Below are 14,939 nucleotides of genomic sequence, written 5' to 3' on the forward strand. Positions count from 1 at the left end.
ACAAATAAACGTGAATAACTTATTCTGTGTATACATCACGAGACATTCCCTATTTTAATTATATTAATATTCACACATAAAACTCAGAGATGACAAAGAAAGCAATTCTTTCTATAGATATTTGGGGTAAGTAATTTGCTATATTTTTTTTTGCTTCCGAACAGATCTCAACAAGCACATGGGCATGTATGGCTTATATAGAAAAGCCATGCCAGACTTGCCAGTTAAGCTTACAGGATTACAAACGTGATTTAATGAACCCCTCAAGAAAGTCAAATTAGTCATATATAGTTTGTGCAAACGCTTAATCTATAAGCCAATTCCACAAACCTCAATTCATATTTAACCCATCGACTCATCGATGATTTTGCTCACAATCAGAAACTATCTCCTATCTCTCTCTCTCTCTCTAACACACAAAACAAAGATCACTAAAATATAAAGACCCACAACATGGGATCACGTGCGGGACATGTTTTACCAGGTTTTGCCTTCTTAGCACTTGGTTTGTGGCACTTATTCAACAACATAAAACTCTTTTGTCTACGTCCAAACACCTTCATTTCATCTCCATGGTTCCCAGTATCAAAGATCAGGCACTTAGAGCTTTACTTTATGATGTTCTCTGCATCTGCTTCCATATCAATGGAGCTCTTTATTGGACCTAGAAGACACCATCCCTTTGACTCAGATGGGACCATCCCATCGAACCATCTCCAAAACGTTGAACATTCTTCTATCTCCCTGGCCTTCTTGGTTTATGCTGTTTCCGCAGTAGTGTTTGATCGAGCACGGCCTAGAGCAGCGGCTTCCGAGGGACTAACCATCCTAGCTGCAGCCGCTGCCTTCACTCAGCAGCTACTTCTTTTCCATTTTCACTCTGCCGACCACATGGGCGTTGAGGGACAATACCATTTCATCCTCCAGCTCATTATCTTCGTCTCTCTAATGACCACTCTCATGGGTATATTGTAACTTAAAGTTCTTAACATACATACATATATATATATCCCCTAAACATTAATTGCAAAGTAATTTTTTAAAAACTTCGATTATATGTCTTCTTTACGAACAATTTATTCAGAAGATTACATGACATACTAATAATTATGACATGTTTATAGCTAAATGTGATATACACATTTTTGTTTGTATTATTTTGTATTTATCGCAAGACTTTTAAAATACGATAATAACTCATATATCATAATTATCTTAATCTAATCATATTCTAATACACTAAAAATAATGTCATCAATAAAAATATTAAAAAAAATTACAAAATTTTGAAAATACAATTTAATTATACTTTTTCTTAATTATATACTTTGAATCTTAATACCATTATTTCCTTTAATATAATTTTTTTTCTTAAATAATATTTCAATGTTTTTTTATAGTTATACATTTTTCTAGCCCATTTAAAAAAAAATTAATATATTTTAATCAAAATAAGACATGACTTAATTCTAATTCTGATATAAACAATTACATTTATGTAATTTTGTATATATGGTGAAACAAATTTTGAAATATCGTAATAACTCATACATTATTATTAAATTAATCTAATTAAATATAACACTAAAAATAATGTAATAATAAATATATACAAATATTTTGAAAAAATAATATACAATTTAATTTGTATTTTTCATTTTTTTGCAATTTTTCGTTTCTTAATTATATACTTTGAATGTTAATGCCATTATATCTTTTTAACATATACAATTTTTTTTAAATAGTATTTCAATTTGATTTTTGATAATAATACTTTTTTGTAACCAAATTTCTTCTTAATTCTATACAATTTGATTTAAAATATATTAACCAAAATAAGTAGATTAAAAATTTCCTAATTATATTTTAAATATATAAAATATATATACACTAAATATATAACATAAAATTGATTATTTAACTTAATTTAATAAATTTTGTTAAATTAAAATATTATTAAATAGATAATAAATTATACTTTTAATTATAAAAAGATTTTAAATTATTTTAAATAAAATTATTTTTAAAAATCTATAAAAAGGAAGGTTAGGTTCGCCAATCCTATAGGCATATTATCTATACGTACATTTTATACATACATATCAAGTTTCATATATTAATATGTTTGTTTTGTTTTATTAAATAATAATTTTGATAAATACAATATAAAGTAATTCATTTGACATTATTAGCTAATAGTTTCATTTCACTTCAAAAGGTATTGCCTTGCCCAAGAGCTTTTTGGTGAGCCTTGTGAGATCTTCAAGTATAGCTTTTCAAGGAGTGTGGTTAATATTTTTGGGTTGCATGCTTTACACACCAAGTTTGATTCCTAAGGGATGTTTTATTCACGATGAAAATAGCCACCAAGGGGTTAAGTGTTCAACCGAAGAAGCTCTTCACAGAGCTAAATCGTTGGTCAACATTGAATTCAGTTGGTTATTCGTTATAAACACAATATTTGTTGTGACACTATATATGATTCTCGATCGGGTTTATGGTGGAAACGTAGAGTACTCTAGTCTAACGACCAATTATCAAAGAGAACAATATGATGAAGAGCAACAACACTTTGAATCGGAATCGACTCAGAAAATGAGTTTTGTCCAAATGGGTAAATTTGATGACCATGGAGATAAAATGTGAGAAGCTTTCTTAGTGATGATTATTGTTATCGGTTATGTCATGTGATTCAAAGTGTTTAATCTTCTTCAAATAATGAAAGTATATAATGTGTATTTTACAAGGTTGATGATAATCCCAATTTGTATTTTACAAACTCCACTCAAATTAGTTATTAATGTTTTAATGTTTGTTGTAATAAAAGAAAGTTCTCTAAACTAATTCCCCTCACATAGTCACATGACACCCCCCACCCAAACTTTTTGCTTCTTGATTTTTCAACACAATAACTAAACTCATCGGAAGACAAAACAAACTTTAAAATTCTTTAAATTTTTACAACTGAAATGAACTCAATGAAGGTACAATGAAACAAAAATTAGACAAAAAAATATAATTTAGTAATTTTTTTCTTTTGATTCAGTTGATTGTGTGTTGTGTATTGATCGTTACATGTTTTCCTCAACCATTTGAAAGAAACAAGTAGGAATATTGTTACTTCCTAGTGTTTACTCCACCGTATTCAACAATCATGATTTCAAGCGGATTGAGACAAAAAAAATGCTTAAGATTGAAGACAAAATACAATTACAAATTTAGCCCATAAACCTTAAAAAGAAGTGAAAAAGTAAAAAAAAGAAAGCATTCGTAAACTGGAAAATAAACACTTGAGAAGAGTAGAGAAGGTTAGTTATTCCAGCATCATCTTATCTTCTTCCACCATCAAGAATTTAAGCTAGTAATAACCATTTGGGTATTTATAACTATTTGACTTAATTTGATACTTCCAGATCGAATTGGATATTTTCCAAGGTCTAATAGAAAATGTGCTAGTTAGGAATACTCAACAGCTGTATAAGGTCAACATTTAAACTTCATGGAGCACGTTTCTATTCAAAGACGTTACGTAAATCTACGGGGATGATTGGTAAGTGCTGTATCTTTATATTTTTTACTGTAGAATTTAATCCGTAGATTTATTTGCTGTAGATTTCCTTGCTGTAGCTTTCTAAAGCACTAATTTAGGAGGTGATTGGTAGTTGATGTAGGTGTTGTCCACGGCCCTATTTATTTCTACAGCACTAAATTCAGAGTAATCAAGCCATTACCAATCGGACCCTTAATCTGTATATTTATTTGCTGTAACTTTCCTTGCTGTAGATTTCTACAGCCATATTTTGATTTTGCAGAGATTTTTTTGCTGTGAGTTTTTTAAAGAAAGCAAAGCTCGATTGATTGACATATATAACTGTAGACTAAATTTTGGCTGTCTAGAGCATCTACAGCCTCAACCAATCAATTGCTACATTGCATGAGAATTAATGAAGAGTGAATACCAGAGGCGGCTGAGCCCGGCCATTTCCGATTTTTATATTTTATATTTTATATTTTTTTCCTTTTTATTAAAAAATATATATTAAATTTAAATGTAAATAGTGTCATAAAATATAATATAAAATATTTAATTCCAATATCAAACAAAATATCAATTGTTAATTTATTTTAAAATAATTTTGATATTATTGAAAATATTAAAATGAATAATTATTAGGTAGAAAAGTAAAATTTTCCCAGGGGCCCCTAACATTAAGGTTGAGCCGGCCATGATGAAGACCAAGAAAACATCCATGATGTTTTTCCTTTTTTTTTTTTTAAAGAAAAAGGGTTAAACCCGGGTCTATTAAAGACACAGACCTAACCCCCGGGTGGGAGGTGCAACCCACGGATGGATCCTCTCCCGGGTATTCAAATGGGCCGTAAGCATGGACCCATATCCGCGTGGCCACATGTGGAGCTAATAATTTCGCACTAGAGGGGAGTCGATCTCTGGCCTAGACCAACAGGGCAGCTTCTCCTCTAGTGGAAACCACTAGACCACCACGATGTGGTTGATGTTTTTCTTTTTGTTGTAAAGAACATATAAATCATGTTGAGTTGAATCTAAATCTTTTTTTTTTGGTAAACCGTTAAATCTAAATCTTGTTGAATCTTGTTGAGCTCTGGAACCAAGTCTCACGAAATCGATGCTTGACTTATCGTTGACTGTCGTCAAGACCAAATAGGGTTGGAAGGAGGTGGCAAACCCCCACTTCCAAGGGTTAGGGGATGGACCCTCGAACAAGCAAACATAATCATATTTTGAAGTATTTAAAACCAATAATATTAATTTCGAGTATTTGTGTTTAAAAAAATTAGTTTCGAGTATTTTACAAGGTTTACGCATGCTTACTCTAACGTTCTTTTTGTTTAAATGTTAATTATTTCATTTTTTGTTTTTGTTTTCATTTGGTAAGAAAGAATAAAAACTCGTATTTCAAAATTTTGTTAGTAAATCTGCATTAGTGGAAGATGTATTGCTCATATCAAAGAAGATAAACCCCTATAAATTGTATCTTATTATGTCGTCCTCTTAATTGTTTTTTTACGGTTGGTTTTCGATTCCAAATCATAATAAAATTTTCGTTATTTCAAGAGATACAAATTCGACGTGCTCAATGTATTAAAATTTAATTATGACTAAAGATTTTTTTTTTAAATAACAGAAATAAGTTTTTAATAAATAAAATATTATTTTAGCAAATACTAGTTTTAACCTTTTCAGACATCTCTGATGCCTAGTTAGAAAATCGAAGTGCCTTTATCTCTTGTATAATCCAAAAATTATCACTATATTGTCTTAGTTTTTTTTTTTTTTGCAAATGTATATTGTCTTAGTTGACTTGTACGGTTTTTGTATTTCACTGTATATCTCATCTTGTAATTCACTCTGACAGTAATATTAAAATCCGATGACAAATAAAAACTAGCCATGCCGCTGAATCCTCCGTGTTTTGGTTGGACTACTTGTTGCGACGTAAAAAGAATTTTCTTGAGAAAGTAAGCCAAGAATCATAGGAACCACGCGTTCAAGAAAATATTTACGAAAGGTTATTTTATTTATGCATGACGTGACGAATACTTTGCATCTAATCCAAAATGGATGCTCAGAACAGAATTGCGACTTATTAAGCATTACTTATTATATTTTTTTTAAACCTGTTGTTTATGTATTCGTGACTTATTAGCCTGTTTTTAAAACATGTTGTTTATAATACGAAAAGTAATATATTGAGAAAGGATCAATCACATAGTTTGGGCTCATAGAATATAGCGCCTTAGGGACTCACATTTCTGCCTTTCTTTCCCATGACGACTAGGCATAGTCATCGCTTTTTGTCACTAAGCTGGTTATTTTGTTATAAGGAGTGGCGGATGTAGCATAAAATTTTTGAGCAGACAAATCACACATAAATATAAAAACTAAGATTAAGATGTAATTTTTAATAAGAAAATATAGCTAAAATTTAGGTATATTGCAAAAAAATTAAAAAATTTTATGGGTGCAACTGTCGCTTTCTTGATAAACCTATATCCGCCACTGGTTATAAGCACAACTAGAATTTGGTCCGTCCATGCTAGTGTTATTTTCATTTTTGCATAGATGTAAATATTAGTCGTACAATCTCATTTTTTTCTGGTTTGTCATTTTCTTGTTAACTTCAAAAACAAAACTTTAATGTTTATTGATCATTGACATGTTAGAATTTCTTCTTTTAAGATATATATATGTATTTATCTCTTAGTGAGACTACGATTTCTAAATTTATTTTTAAATTATTCTTTCTTGATAAACCTACATCTGCCACTGGTTATAAGCACAATATGTGTTGTTATATTTATTATACGTAATTTTCTATCGTGTTTACGGTGAAAATGCAAGAGTAATCTAGTCTAACCACCAAGCACCTACTATCAAACAGAACAACACTTTGAATCGAGTGTCGTCGATTCAGATAATGAGCTTTGTCCAATTTTTTATTTTGCTGGACCTTTATTCTATTTCTATAAATGTTTGAATATAAATAAGATAGGCCCAATAAGTCTCTGGGCTTGGAATTAAGGACTGTTCACAGGTGAATTTCTTGGTTACATGTTGTTATTTCCAAGTTGATCAGGGGAAAAGCTAGGAATTAAATCTAGTGGGTGCACTAGTAATAATAAAAAAAAAAGAAAAAAAGACATAAAAAGGACTTGAACATGAATTATTGGAGGCGCACATTGCACAACCTAAGTTTTACCATGTGATCTACCAAATTATTAATGATTTACCTCACAAAATTCAAAATATAAATATTAGAATCCTAAATATTATTAGGGGTGCACATGCACCCATAGTATATAAGGTGGCTTCGCCCCTGAGATTGATGTCACGGTTCTATAGTTACAGAATCAGAAACTTATCCAGCAATTAAACTTACCTTAACTTTTCGAGGAATCCTTCAGCAGTGGTTGTGAATAACTGATTTTTCTCAGTACGATGTTGAGACCAAGGTCCAAGAGTTGCATCTCAACCAAACCTCTTATGACGACCAATTTATCTCTGTTAGCCTGCTTTGGAACCAGAACCAGGTCAGATATTACTTTTGTGTCTTTTTTTTTCTTTCGAGTTGTCTCGTTCCATTAGGTGGTTTTCCTTTAGCTAACAAATGAACAACATTATTACCGGTTCTCTAACAAACATATGTAATGACGTAGAGAATTATCATCTCAAAACCAAATATGGCGTAAAAGATTATGAAAATTAGGTATTATTAATCAAAACCTCCGAATCTCCTTCAAAAATGGTATTAGAAAACCACAACTCCAACTCCAAGTCTTTGATTCTGCTTCCAAACTTGAAAATGTCATGTCTGCATATGATGATCCCCCAACTTTGTTACTCCATAGCTATTGCCAACAATCCAGCCGCATTGAACTTTCAGAGTGTTTTAATTGTAAGAAGCGTTGTAGTTGCATTTAAACATTTCGTCGGTGGTCGGACCCAAAACATATTTTGTCGAACAGTTTGGTTAATTAGTTTGGTTTGGTTGATCTAGAACTGTACTAAAAAGGTCATTGTTTCACATCGGCAACCGCATACTCTACTGTTCAGTAAATTAAAGTTTTCTATTTCTGAAATAACAAAACATTCTATGATACAATAGAGAAATTAATATGAATATTTTACATGAAATGTTACATGATGCGTGCGTGAAGATGCAACAGAAGAATAATAAATAAAAGATTTATCTTTTTTCCTTTGAGTGGTATCTTAGATCCATGTGACGGACTATGGTTTTTTGGCGGCGTTCGTTGTCTCCTCCCCTTCCCAGATAATTGTGCAATCTGACAGAACAAAACTCGACGGCATCTCCAAGTGGTATTTCTCATCACTCCTTGCCAATTGGTGGGGTCATGAAGCGTAGTCTCGTATGAAAGCTTTCGGCTTTGGTTACTCGGCGGTTCAACTCCGCTAGCCACAAGTTTGTCCTCGGAGCTAAGGATTTGTCTTTCTGATTGTTAGAAAAGGTTGCAGCAACGGCGGAAGGTGCTAACGAAGTTGCTATCTTACCGTTCTGAGGGGACATGTCATTCGGACAACCTATTTTGAGAAATTAATTAAATTAATATATTAAAAAACCGAAAAACATTATGAATATTTGATATGTATTCCATCCATGATGCCCTGACCGGTCTTTCTCACCATAATTTATGAAATACGCTTTGATTAGACAAGATACACGTGGTAGCTGATAAGTAATGAAAATATTAAATATTATTCTGGATAAGTTCGTGAAGTTTAAGAGAAAGAACTAGACAAATACTGAATATCAAAATTGCTGAGGTGTTGCAACCATAATATTATTCTCAACAGTTTTTGATTAAAAATAAACCAAAAATCAAAACTTAGGTATCTATATTTTGAACAAAAAAAAGATATCCTTGTTTCTTTTATTTACTCATCATAATTTCAATTCTATAAATAACATACTCTCATACTTTTTGTATCTATAAATTCTATTAATCGACTGGTCGAATAAAATAAAAATCAACTTGATATTAAATTTAATAGCAGTTTAATATTCTTTATCTATGATTTAATTTTAAATCATTTTTACAAATAGTAATTATGATATTTACTATCAATTTTTTTAAAGGTATATTAAGTAAAATCTCAATTTAAGAGGTGCTACATTTGAAAATTAAAAGTGACAATTGTTTAAGTGTAGAAATTCTACGGTTACAAGAAGGCTTCAACACATTTGAGATAAAGCGTGTATTTCAGACTCAAAAACGCAAAGACGGACACTCAAGTCTATGGTGCTCGAAACTAATCGTTTTATTTTGTCCACATTAATACAAAGTCTCTTTTTTGGTTATCTGAGTCTTAATCAATTATGTTTAAGTTGATGATAAAAAACATAATTTTTCAAGTGTCTTAATTATTCTATATGAACAAATAGAAACTTGCAACAAACAACAAGCAACAACATTTGAAATTTGATAGAGCCTTTGTGCGTTTTCTAAATCATGCAAAATACTTTTTTTAACATTACTAAGAAAAGTACGAATTAGCTTATTCCGTATATAGAACACGAGACATCAACTTTTTATCGACTTTTGGAGTAATTTATTTGCAGATTCTTTTGCTTCCAAAGAGATCTCAACAAGCACATGTGCTTTTATTGCTTAACAAAGAAAACCCAATCCAAACTTGCAGTTGAACTTTTAGGCTGACAAGCCTTATTTAACTAACCCTATAAAGTCAACTTGCAGTTGAACGTTTATGCAAACGCTTATTATTGAAGCCTATCCCTCAAACTTATTTCATATTAAACCCATCGACTCCTCATTGATTCTTGCTCACAGTCAGAAACTATCTCCTCTCTTTCTCTCTGACACACAAACCAAAGATCACTAAGACATCAAATCCACAACATGGGAACACTCGTTGGACATGTTTTACCAGGTCTTGCTTTCTTAGCACTTGGCTTATGGCACTTATTCAACAACATAAAGCTCTTTTGTCTTCGTCCAAACATATTCTATTCATCTGTATGGTTCCCAGTATCAAAGATCAGGTACTTAGAGCTCTACTTCATCATGTTCTCTTCATCAGCTTCCATATCAATGGAGCTCTTCGTTGGACCTAGAAAGCACCAGCCCTTTGACTCAGATGGCACCATCCCATCAAACCACCTCCACAACTTTGAACATTCTTTCATCTCCATGTCCTTCTTGGTTTATGCTGTTTTAGCACTAGTGCTTGACCGAGCACGACCTAGAGCAGCGGCTTCTGAGGGGCTAACCATCCTAGCTGCAGCCGCTGCCTTCAGTCAGGAGCTACTTCTTTTCCATTTTCACTCTACCGACCACGTGGGTTTTGAGGGACAGTACCATTTGATCCTCCAACTCATTATCTTTGTCTCTCTCCTCACCACTCTCATGGGTAGGTAAATTGTTTTGAGACCCCTATAATAAATACAGTATCTTGAAGTTCTTAATTAACATGTATATATATGGAAAGGAATTGTATTTAACTATTTCTTAGTATTAGGTTCGCCAATACTATTATAAAGATCGGTGCAAAACATCAAAAACTCTATTAACAAAAAAAAAACATCAGAAACTATGTTAATTGTAGTATGCATATTATCTATATATGTTAATTTTGACATACATTTCAAATTTTCATATTTTAATTTGTTTGTTTTACTTTCTTAAATTACAATTTTGATAAACACTCTTTTGAGTAATTCGTTCTACATTATTACTATCTAACTAATCGTTTCATTTTACTTCAAAAGGTGTTGCCTTGCCCAAGAGCTTTTTGGTGAGCCTTGTGAGATCTTCAAGTATAGCTTTTCAAGGAGTGTGGTTTATATTTTTGGGTTGCATGCTTTACACACCAAGTATGATCCCTAAAGGATGTTTTATTTACGTTGAAGATGGGCACCAACTGGTCAATTGTTCAACCCAAGAAGCTCTTCACAGAGCTAAAGCGTTGGTACGTCAACCTCGAATTCAGTTGCTTATTCGTTATAAACACAATATGTGTTGTGACACTATTTTTTATTATGGATCGAAACTACGGTGGAAACATAGAGTATTCTAGTCTAACCACCAATTATCAAAGAGGTCAATATGATGAAGAGCAACAACACTTCGAGACTCAGAAAATGAGTTTTGTCCAGATGGGTAAACTTGTTGATCATGAAGATAAAATGTGAGAAACTTTCTTAGTGATGATCGGTTATGTCATGAGATACAAAAAATGTTTATTCTAGATAATAAAGTCTATTTTACCAACTCAATTCAAATTGTTATTAATGTTTTCATGTTTTAATGTTTGTTGTAATAAAAGGAAGTTCTCCAAACTATTTCTCCTCACACCCACCCAAAAATTGTGCTTCTTTTTCCAACACATTAACTACCACAAACTTTTAAATTCTTTAAAACCTTACAAAGTTGAAAACAAGTTCAATTAAACCAAAATTATCCAGAAAATAACATTAAAAAAAATTCTTTGATTCGGTTGATCTTGTGTGTTGTGTATAGTGTACTGATCGTAAAATGTGTTTCATCAACCATGTGAAAGAAACAAGTTGGAATTTCGTTACTTTTCAGTGTTTACTTTACTTATCGTTTAAACGATCATGATGATTTCAAGTCGAATCAAACTGAACAATGCTTGAAATTGAAAACACAAGTCTAACTTTAGCCCGTATAAATCCTATCATTTTTTGTTTAATAATTATTTGGACAATCATTCAGGTGTCCTACACATTTAAACTAGTAATCATTTGGACATTAATAATTATTTGATTTAGTTTATTATATTTCTTAGTTCAGTTTGGTCTTTCGATTCTGGATAATACAATAGCTGTAGTAGGCAGCATGGTCTTTCGATTCTGGATATACAACAGCTGTAGTAGGACAGCACTTAAACTTTGCATGAAACACGTTGAGCTGTGGAGCCAAGTCTCTCGAAATCGATGTTTGTCAGGGCGCGGATCAGAATCCTCCATGTTTTCTGGTTGGACTATTGTTGCGAAGTAAAAAAAAACTCGTAAAGAAAGTAAACCAAGAATCATCTGAATCACGTTCGATCGAGAAGATACGAAACGTATAAAAAATATATGAGTGACGTGGCGTGACGTGACGTGACGTCTACTTTGCAAATTGCAACTAATCCAAAATGCATGTTCAAAAGTCAGATCAGAAGTGCGACTTATTAAGCATTAATCTATCTTATTAAAATATAAGTATAAATAAGAAATTTTTATTAATTTTATCACTTATTTACAATATTGAAATAATTAATTAATCTATCTTTTATATTTGTTTGTTTTTTTCTGTTTATTAATGCATTTTCTTAAAATGATTATTACCTAAATTACAAATCGTAATCTTCCTTTTTAATTTTGTTTTCTAAAATCTAAATTACCAATAAATAATATTATTTATTTCCAACTTAATTCCTAAATTCTAGGCTATCAGTTATAAATAAAAAATATTCCATATTCAGTAAATTATAATCTTTCCTTTTTCAGTCCAATTAACTTGCTAAAATCTAGGTTACCAACAGATTATATTCTATAACTAATCAGTCTACCTTTAATTTATCCTATACAATATTTATCAATATAGTCATCCAACCTAATCGCCTACATAACCGAAAATAATAATATACTTTTTCAATTTCAAAAATCAATAGTATCTAAAGATTCTTAGTATTAAATATTTATCTCGATTATTTTGACATAAATATAAGTTTTATAAATGTAAGATTTGTTTTATGATATCAACATTCGTGGTAAAATTGATCGATCAAAACACAAAATATAATTACTCAATGTAAAAATAAAATGTTTGTGTTTTAAACTGTCATAATAACAATTATGTAATTCATCTATCCTATTAAAACTGAAATAATTTTAAAATTTACCCTTAATTAACATCAATAATATGTGTCACTAAAGTAATAATAACTAGCGGTGGGCACTTTACCCGATATCTGAAGCCGCACTCAAATCCGATCTAAAAAATCCTAATCGAAATCTGAACCGAAGTAGCAAAATATCCGAACGGATATTGAATTAGGAGAGATTGGATATCCGAACCCGAATGGGTAATATCCAAACCCGAACGAGTAATATCCAAACCCGAACGGGTAATATCCAAACCCGAATGAATATCCGAAGATAACCGAACATATGTATAATTAACCATATATTTCTAGTTTACATCTCTCATTTTATATAAAATATTTATATTGATACTACATGTACTTTAAGTTCATATGATATACATATAATTACTGAGAAAATGATTTGTTACTCACTTGAAATGTATGTCAAACTTTTTATTTCAAGAATTAACAAAAAGTTACATCCAAAATTTAAAAACAATAACCAAATTAATGTTTTTTTTAGTTTCAAAATGTTATGTCCAAATCTATTAATCATTCAATCTATCAAAAATTAAAAAATTAGTTAAGTGAAAGTTATATTTTTAAATACAAGAAATTTGAGAAATAAAAAATTAAATTTTTTATTTCAAAATCTAAATATCCGAATCCGATCCGAAATAACCGAACCCGAAGTAAAAATACCCGAACCCGATCCGAAGTATATAAATATCCGAACAGGTTTTATACCTCTATACCAAAATACCCAAAAATTTGAAATACATAATCCAAACCCGAACGCCCACCCCTAATAATAAATATCTATCTCATAATCAAATAGTAAATTGTATCACCGAATATTATCTATTGTAATAAAATAAAAATATCAGTTGACTAAGTTACATCAAATGAAAAATATCATTTTGCCTTTTTTTTTGCTAAGTTGAGGTGGATATTTTGCTAATCATAGGCTTTTAGCAACATCAGGTTACTTGTATGATATACATTTTGTAATACCAAATGGTTAAGTGTACATGGTTATTTTAAATATTAAATAAAATAAAATGTAGATATTGAAATGTTTATTTACGAAAATTAAAAATAAATACCATGTCGATCAAGTTCTAGTTATAATGCTATAGTAGGAAGAACCTGTCGTTTATGTATTCTTCTAGCTTGAACAAAGAAATTCCATAAACATATACCAAATTATTCACCAAGTATTAAATACAGATTTAATATAATGAGAAATAACGCATATTCATCGCTAATTTTGTCGCCAAAATATGACCATTGTAAAGTTTACCTAATTAGGACATAAAACACACAACATGGGAACACTTGTAGACATGTGGCACCCGGTTTCGAATTATTCAGCAATAGTGCCGTTTATTCAACATTGCGCTATCAAAAAAAATTTCAACATTGCGCTCCTAGTCCGAAACTCGGGGGGAAAAGAATTTGTACTATGTCATAAGAAAGAATCAATTTTTTCCGGTCTGGAAGGATTATTAGGCCTGAACACCTCACAGTTAACAAATTTTTTTTATCAACCCGAAGGCCATTAACTTCATCACCATGGTTCCCAATTTTTAAATTCAAACACCAGGACCATCTTCAAAAATAAACTTTATTTTAAAGTTTCTAAAACTTTATATTTGAAATTTAAATGTGTTTTTTTTCAAAAGCAAAACTTCAAACTCAACTTTAAAACTATTTGTATTTTATAGTATGGTCCTTATATTTATCATAACTAATTTGAATTCATTAAAACTTTTTGTAAATAACTAGCACATATATAAACATATAAAATTTTAAACAAAATAACTTAATTAAAATTAAACTTCAATCAAAATATCATATAATTCCATAAAGTGATTTTCGTAATGCATATATGATCTACTAGTGCATTTTGAAGTAAAAATGACTATCCTCATTTTTAATTTGTAGATTATAGATAAAAATTGTTAAAATCGGGTGATATTAATATTTGTAAATACATTAGATAAGAACCAGAAAGTAAAAGAGAAACATAAAATATTGCTAAAAGACTAACTTTTATGGGGTTTTTGCCAAAACTAACCCACAACTTGATTTTAATCCCAAACCTATACTCAAACTTGAATCAAATGCAAAACTAACCTAAAAGCCTAGTGAAATTACAGCTCAACCCCTTGTGACCAAACAAAAAAAATAGAAGCCATTTTTACGAATATATCCCCAGTAAATCGTCTGAGTCGTCTGAGATATTGGAAGTCATCTGGACGATTGAAGTGTAAGTCGTCTTGACGACTGAAGTGTAAGTCGTCTGGTACCGGTTTATTTTAAAAATAATTTATAAATCTTGTAAAAAAATATTTTGATGCGTGAAAAATAAAAATCAAGTAATTATAAACAGTTTTAAGTGATATAAATTAAGATATGATAAAATTGATTTGTTTTGAAGATAGATGAGTGGAAGTAGTGAATCATGAAATACTTTGGTTTAGGAGTTTGGCAAACATATGTTGTAGTATTGTATGTATTGTTAGGGTTAGATTTTGGAAAA

General features: G+C 30.7%; 1 protein-coding gene and 1 pseudogene across 1 annotated transcript; both read left to right on the plus strand.

Annotated features, from left to right (window-relative positions):
• The first annotated feature begins 394 nt into the window (after nt 1-394).
• LOC106333587 (transmembrane protein 45A-like) lies at nt 395-2,646 on the plus strand. Its single transcript, XM_013772018.1, has 2 exons — nt 395-964; nt 2,219-2,646. The coding sequence occupies exons 1-2, from the start codon at nt 454-456 to the stop codon at nt 2,644-2,646; spliced, it is 939 nt and encodes a 312-aa protein (XP_013627472.1). The 5' UTR covers nt 395-453.
• Nucleotides 2,647-9,059: 6,413 nt separating this feature from the next.
• On the plus strand, nt 9,060-10,791 carry LOC106332242 (annotated as a pseudogene).
• Nucleotides 10,792-14,939: the final 4,148 nt, after the last annotated feature.

This window comes from Brassica oleracea, chromosome C3, assembly GCF_000695525.1.
Source record: "Brassica oleracea var. oleracea cultivar TO1000 chromosome C3, BOL, whole genome shotgun sequence".
Taxonomy (NCBI): domain Eukaryota; kingdom Viridiplantae; phylum Streptophyta; class Magnoliopsida; order Brassicales; family Brassicaceae; genus Brassica; species Brassica oleracea.

Bases quoted from the DNA above. Each gene is read 5' to 3' on its own strand.
- LOC106333587 (XM_013772018.1), top strand. From the start codon at position 454: ATGGGATCACGTGCGGGACATGTTTTACCAGGTTTTGCCTTCTTAGCA. The intron at 965-2,218 runs GTATATTGTAAC...TCACTTCAAAAG, and splicing joins TCTAATGACCACTCTCATGG to GTATTGCCTTGCCCAAGAGC.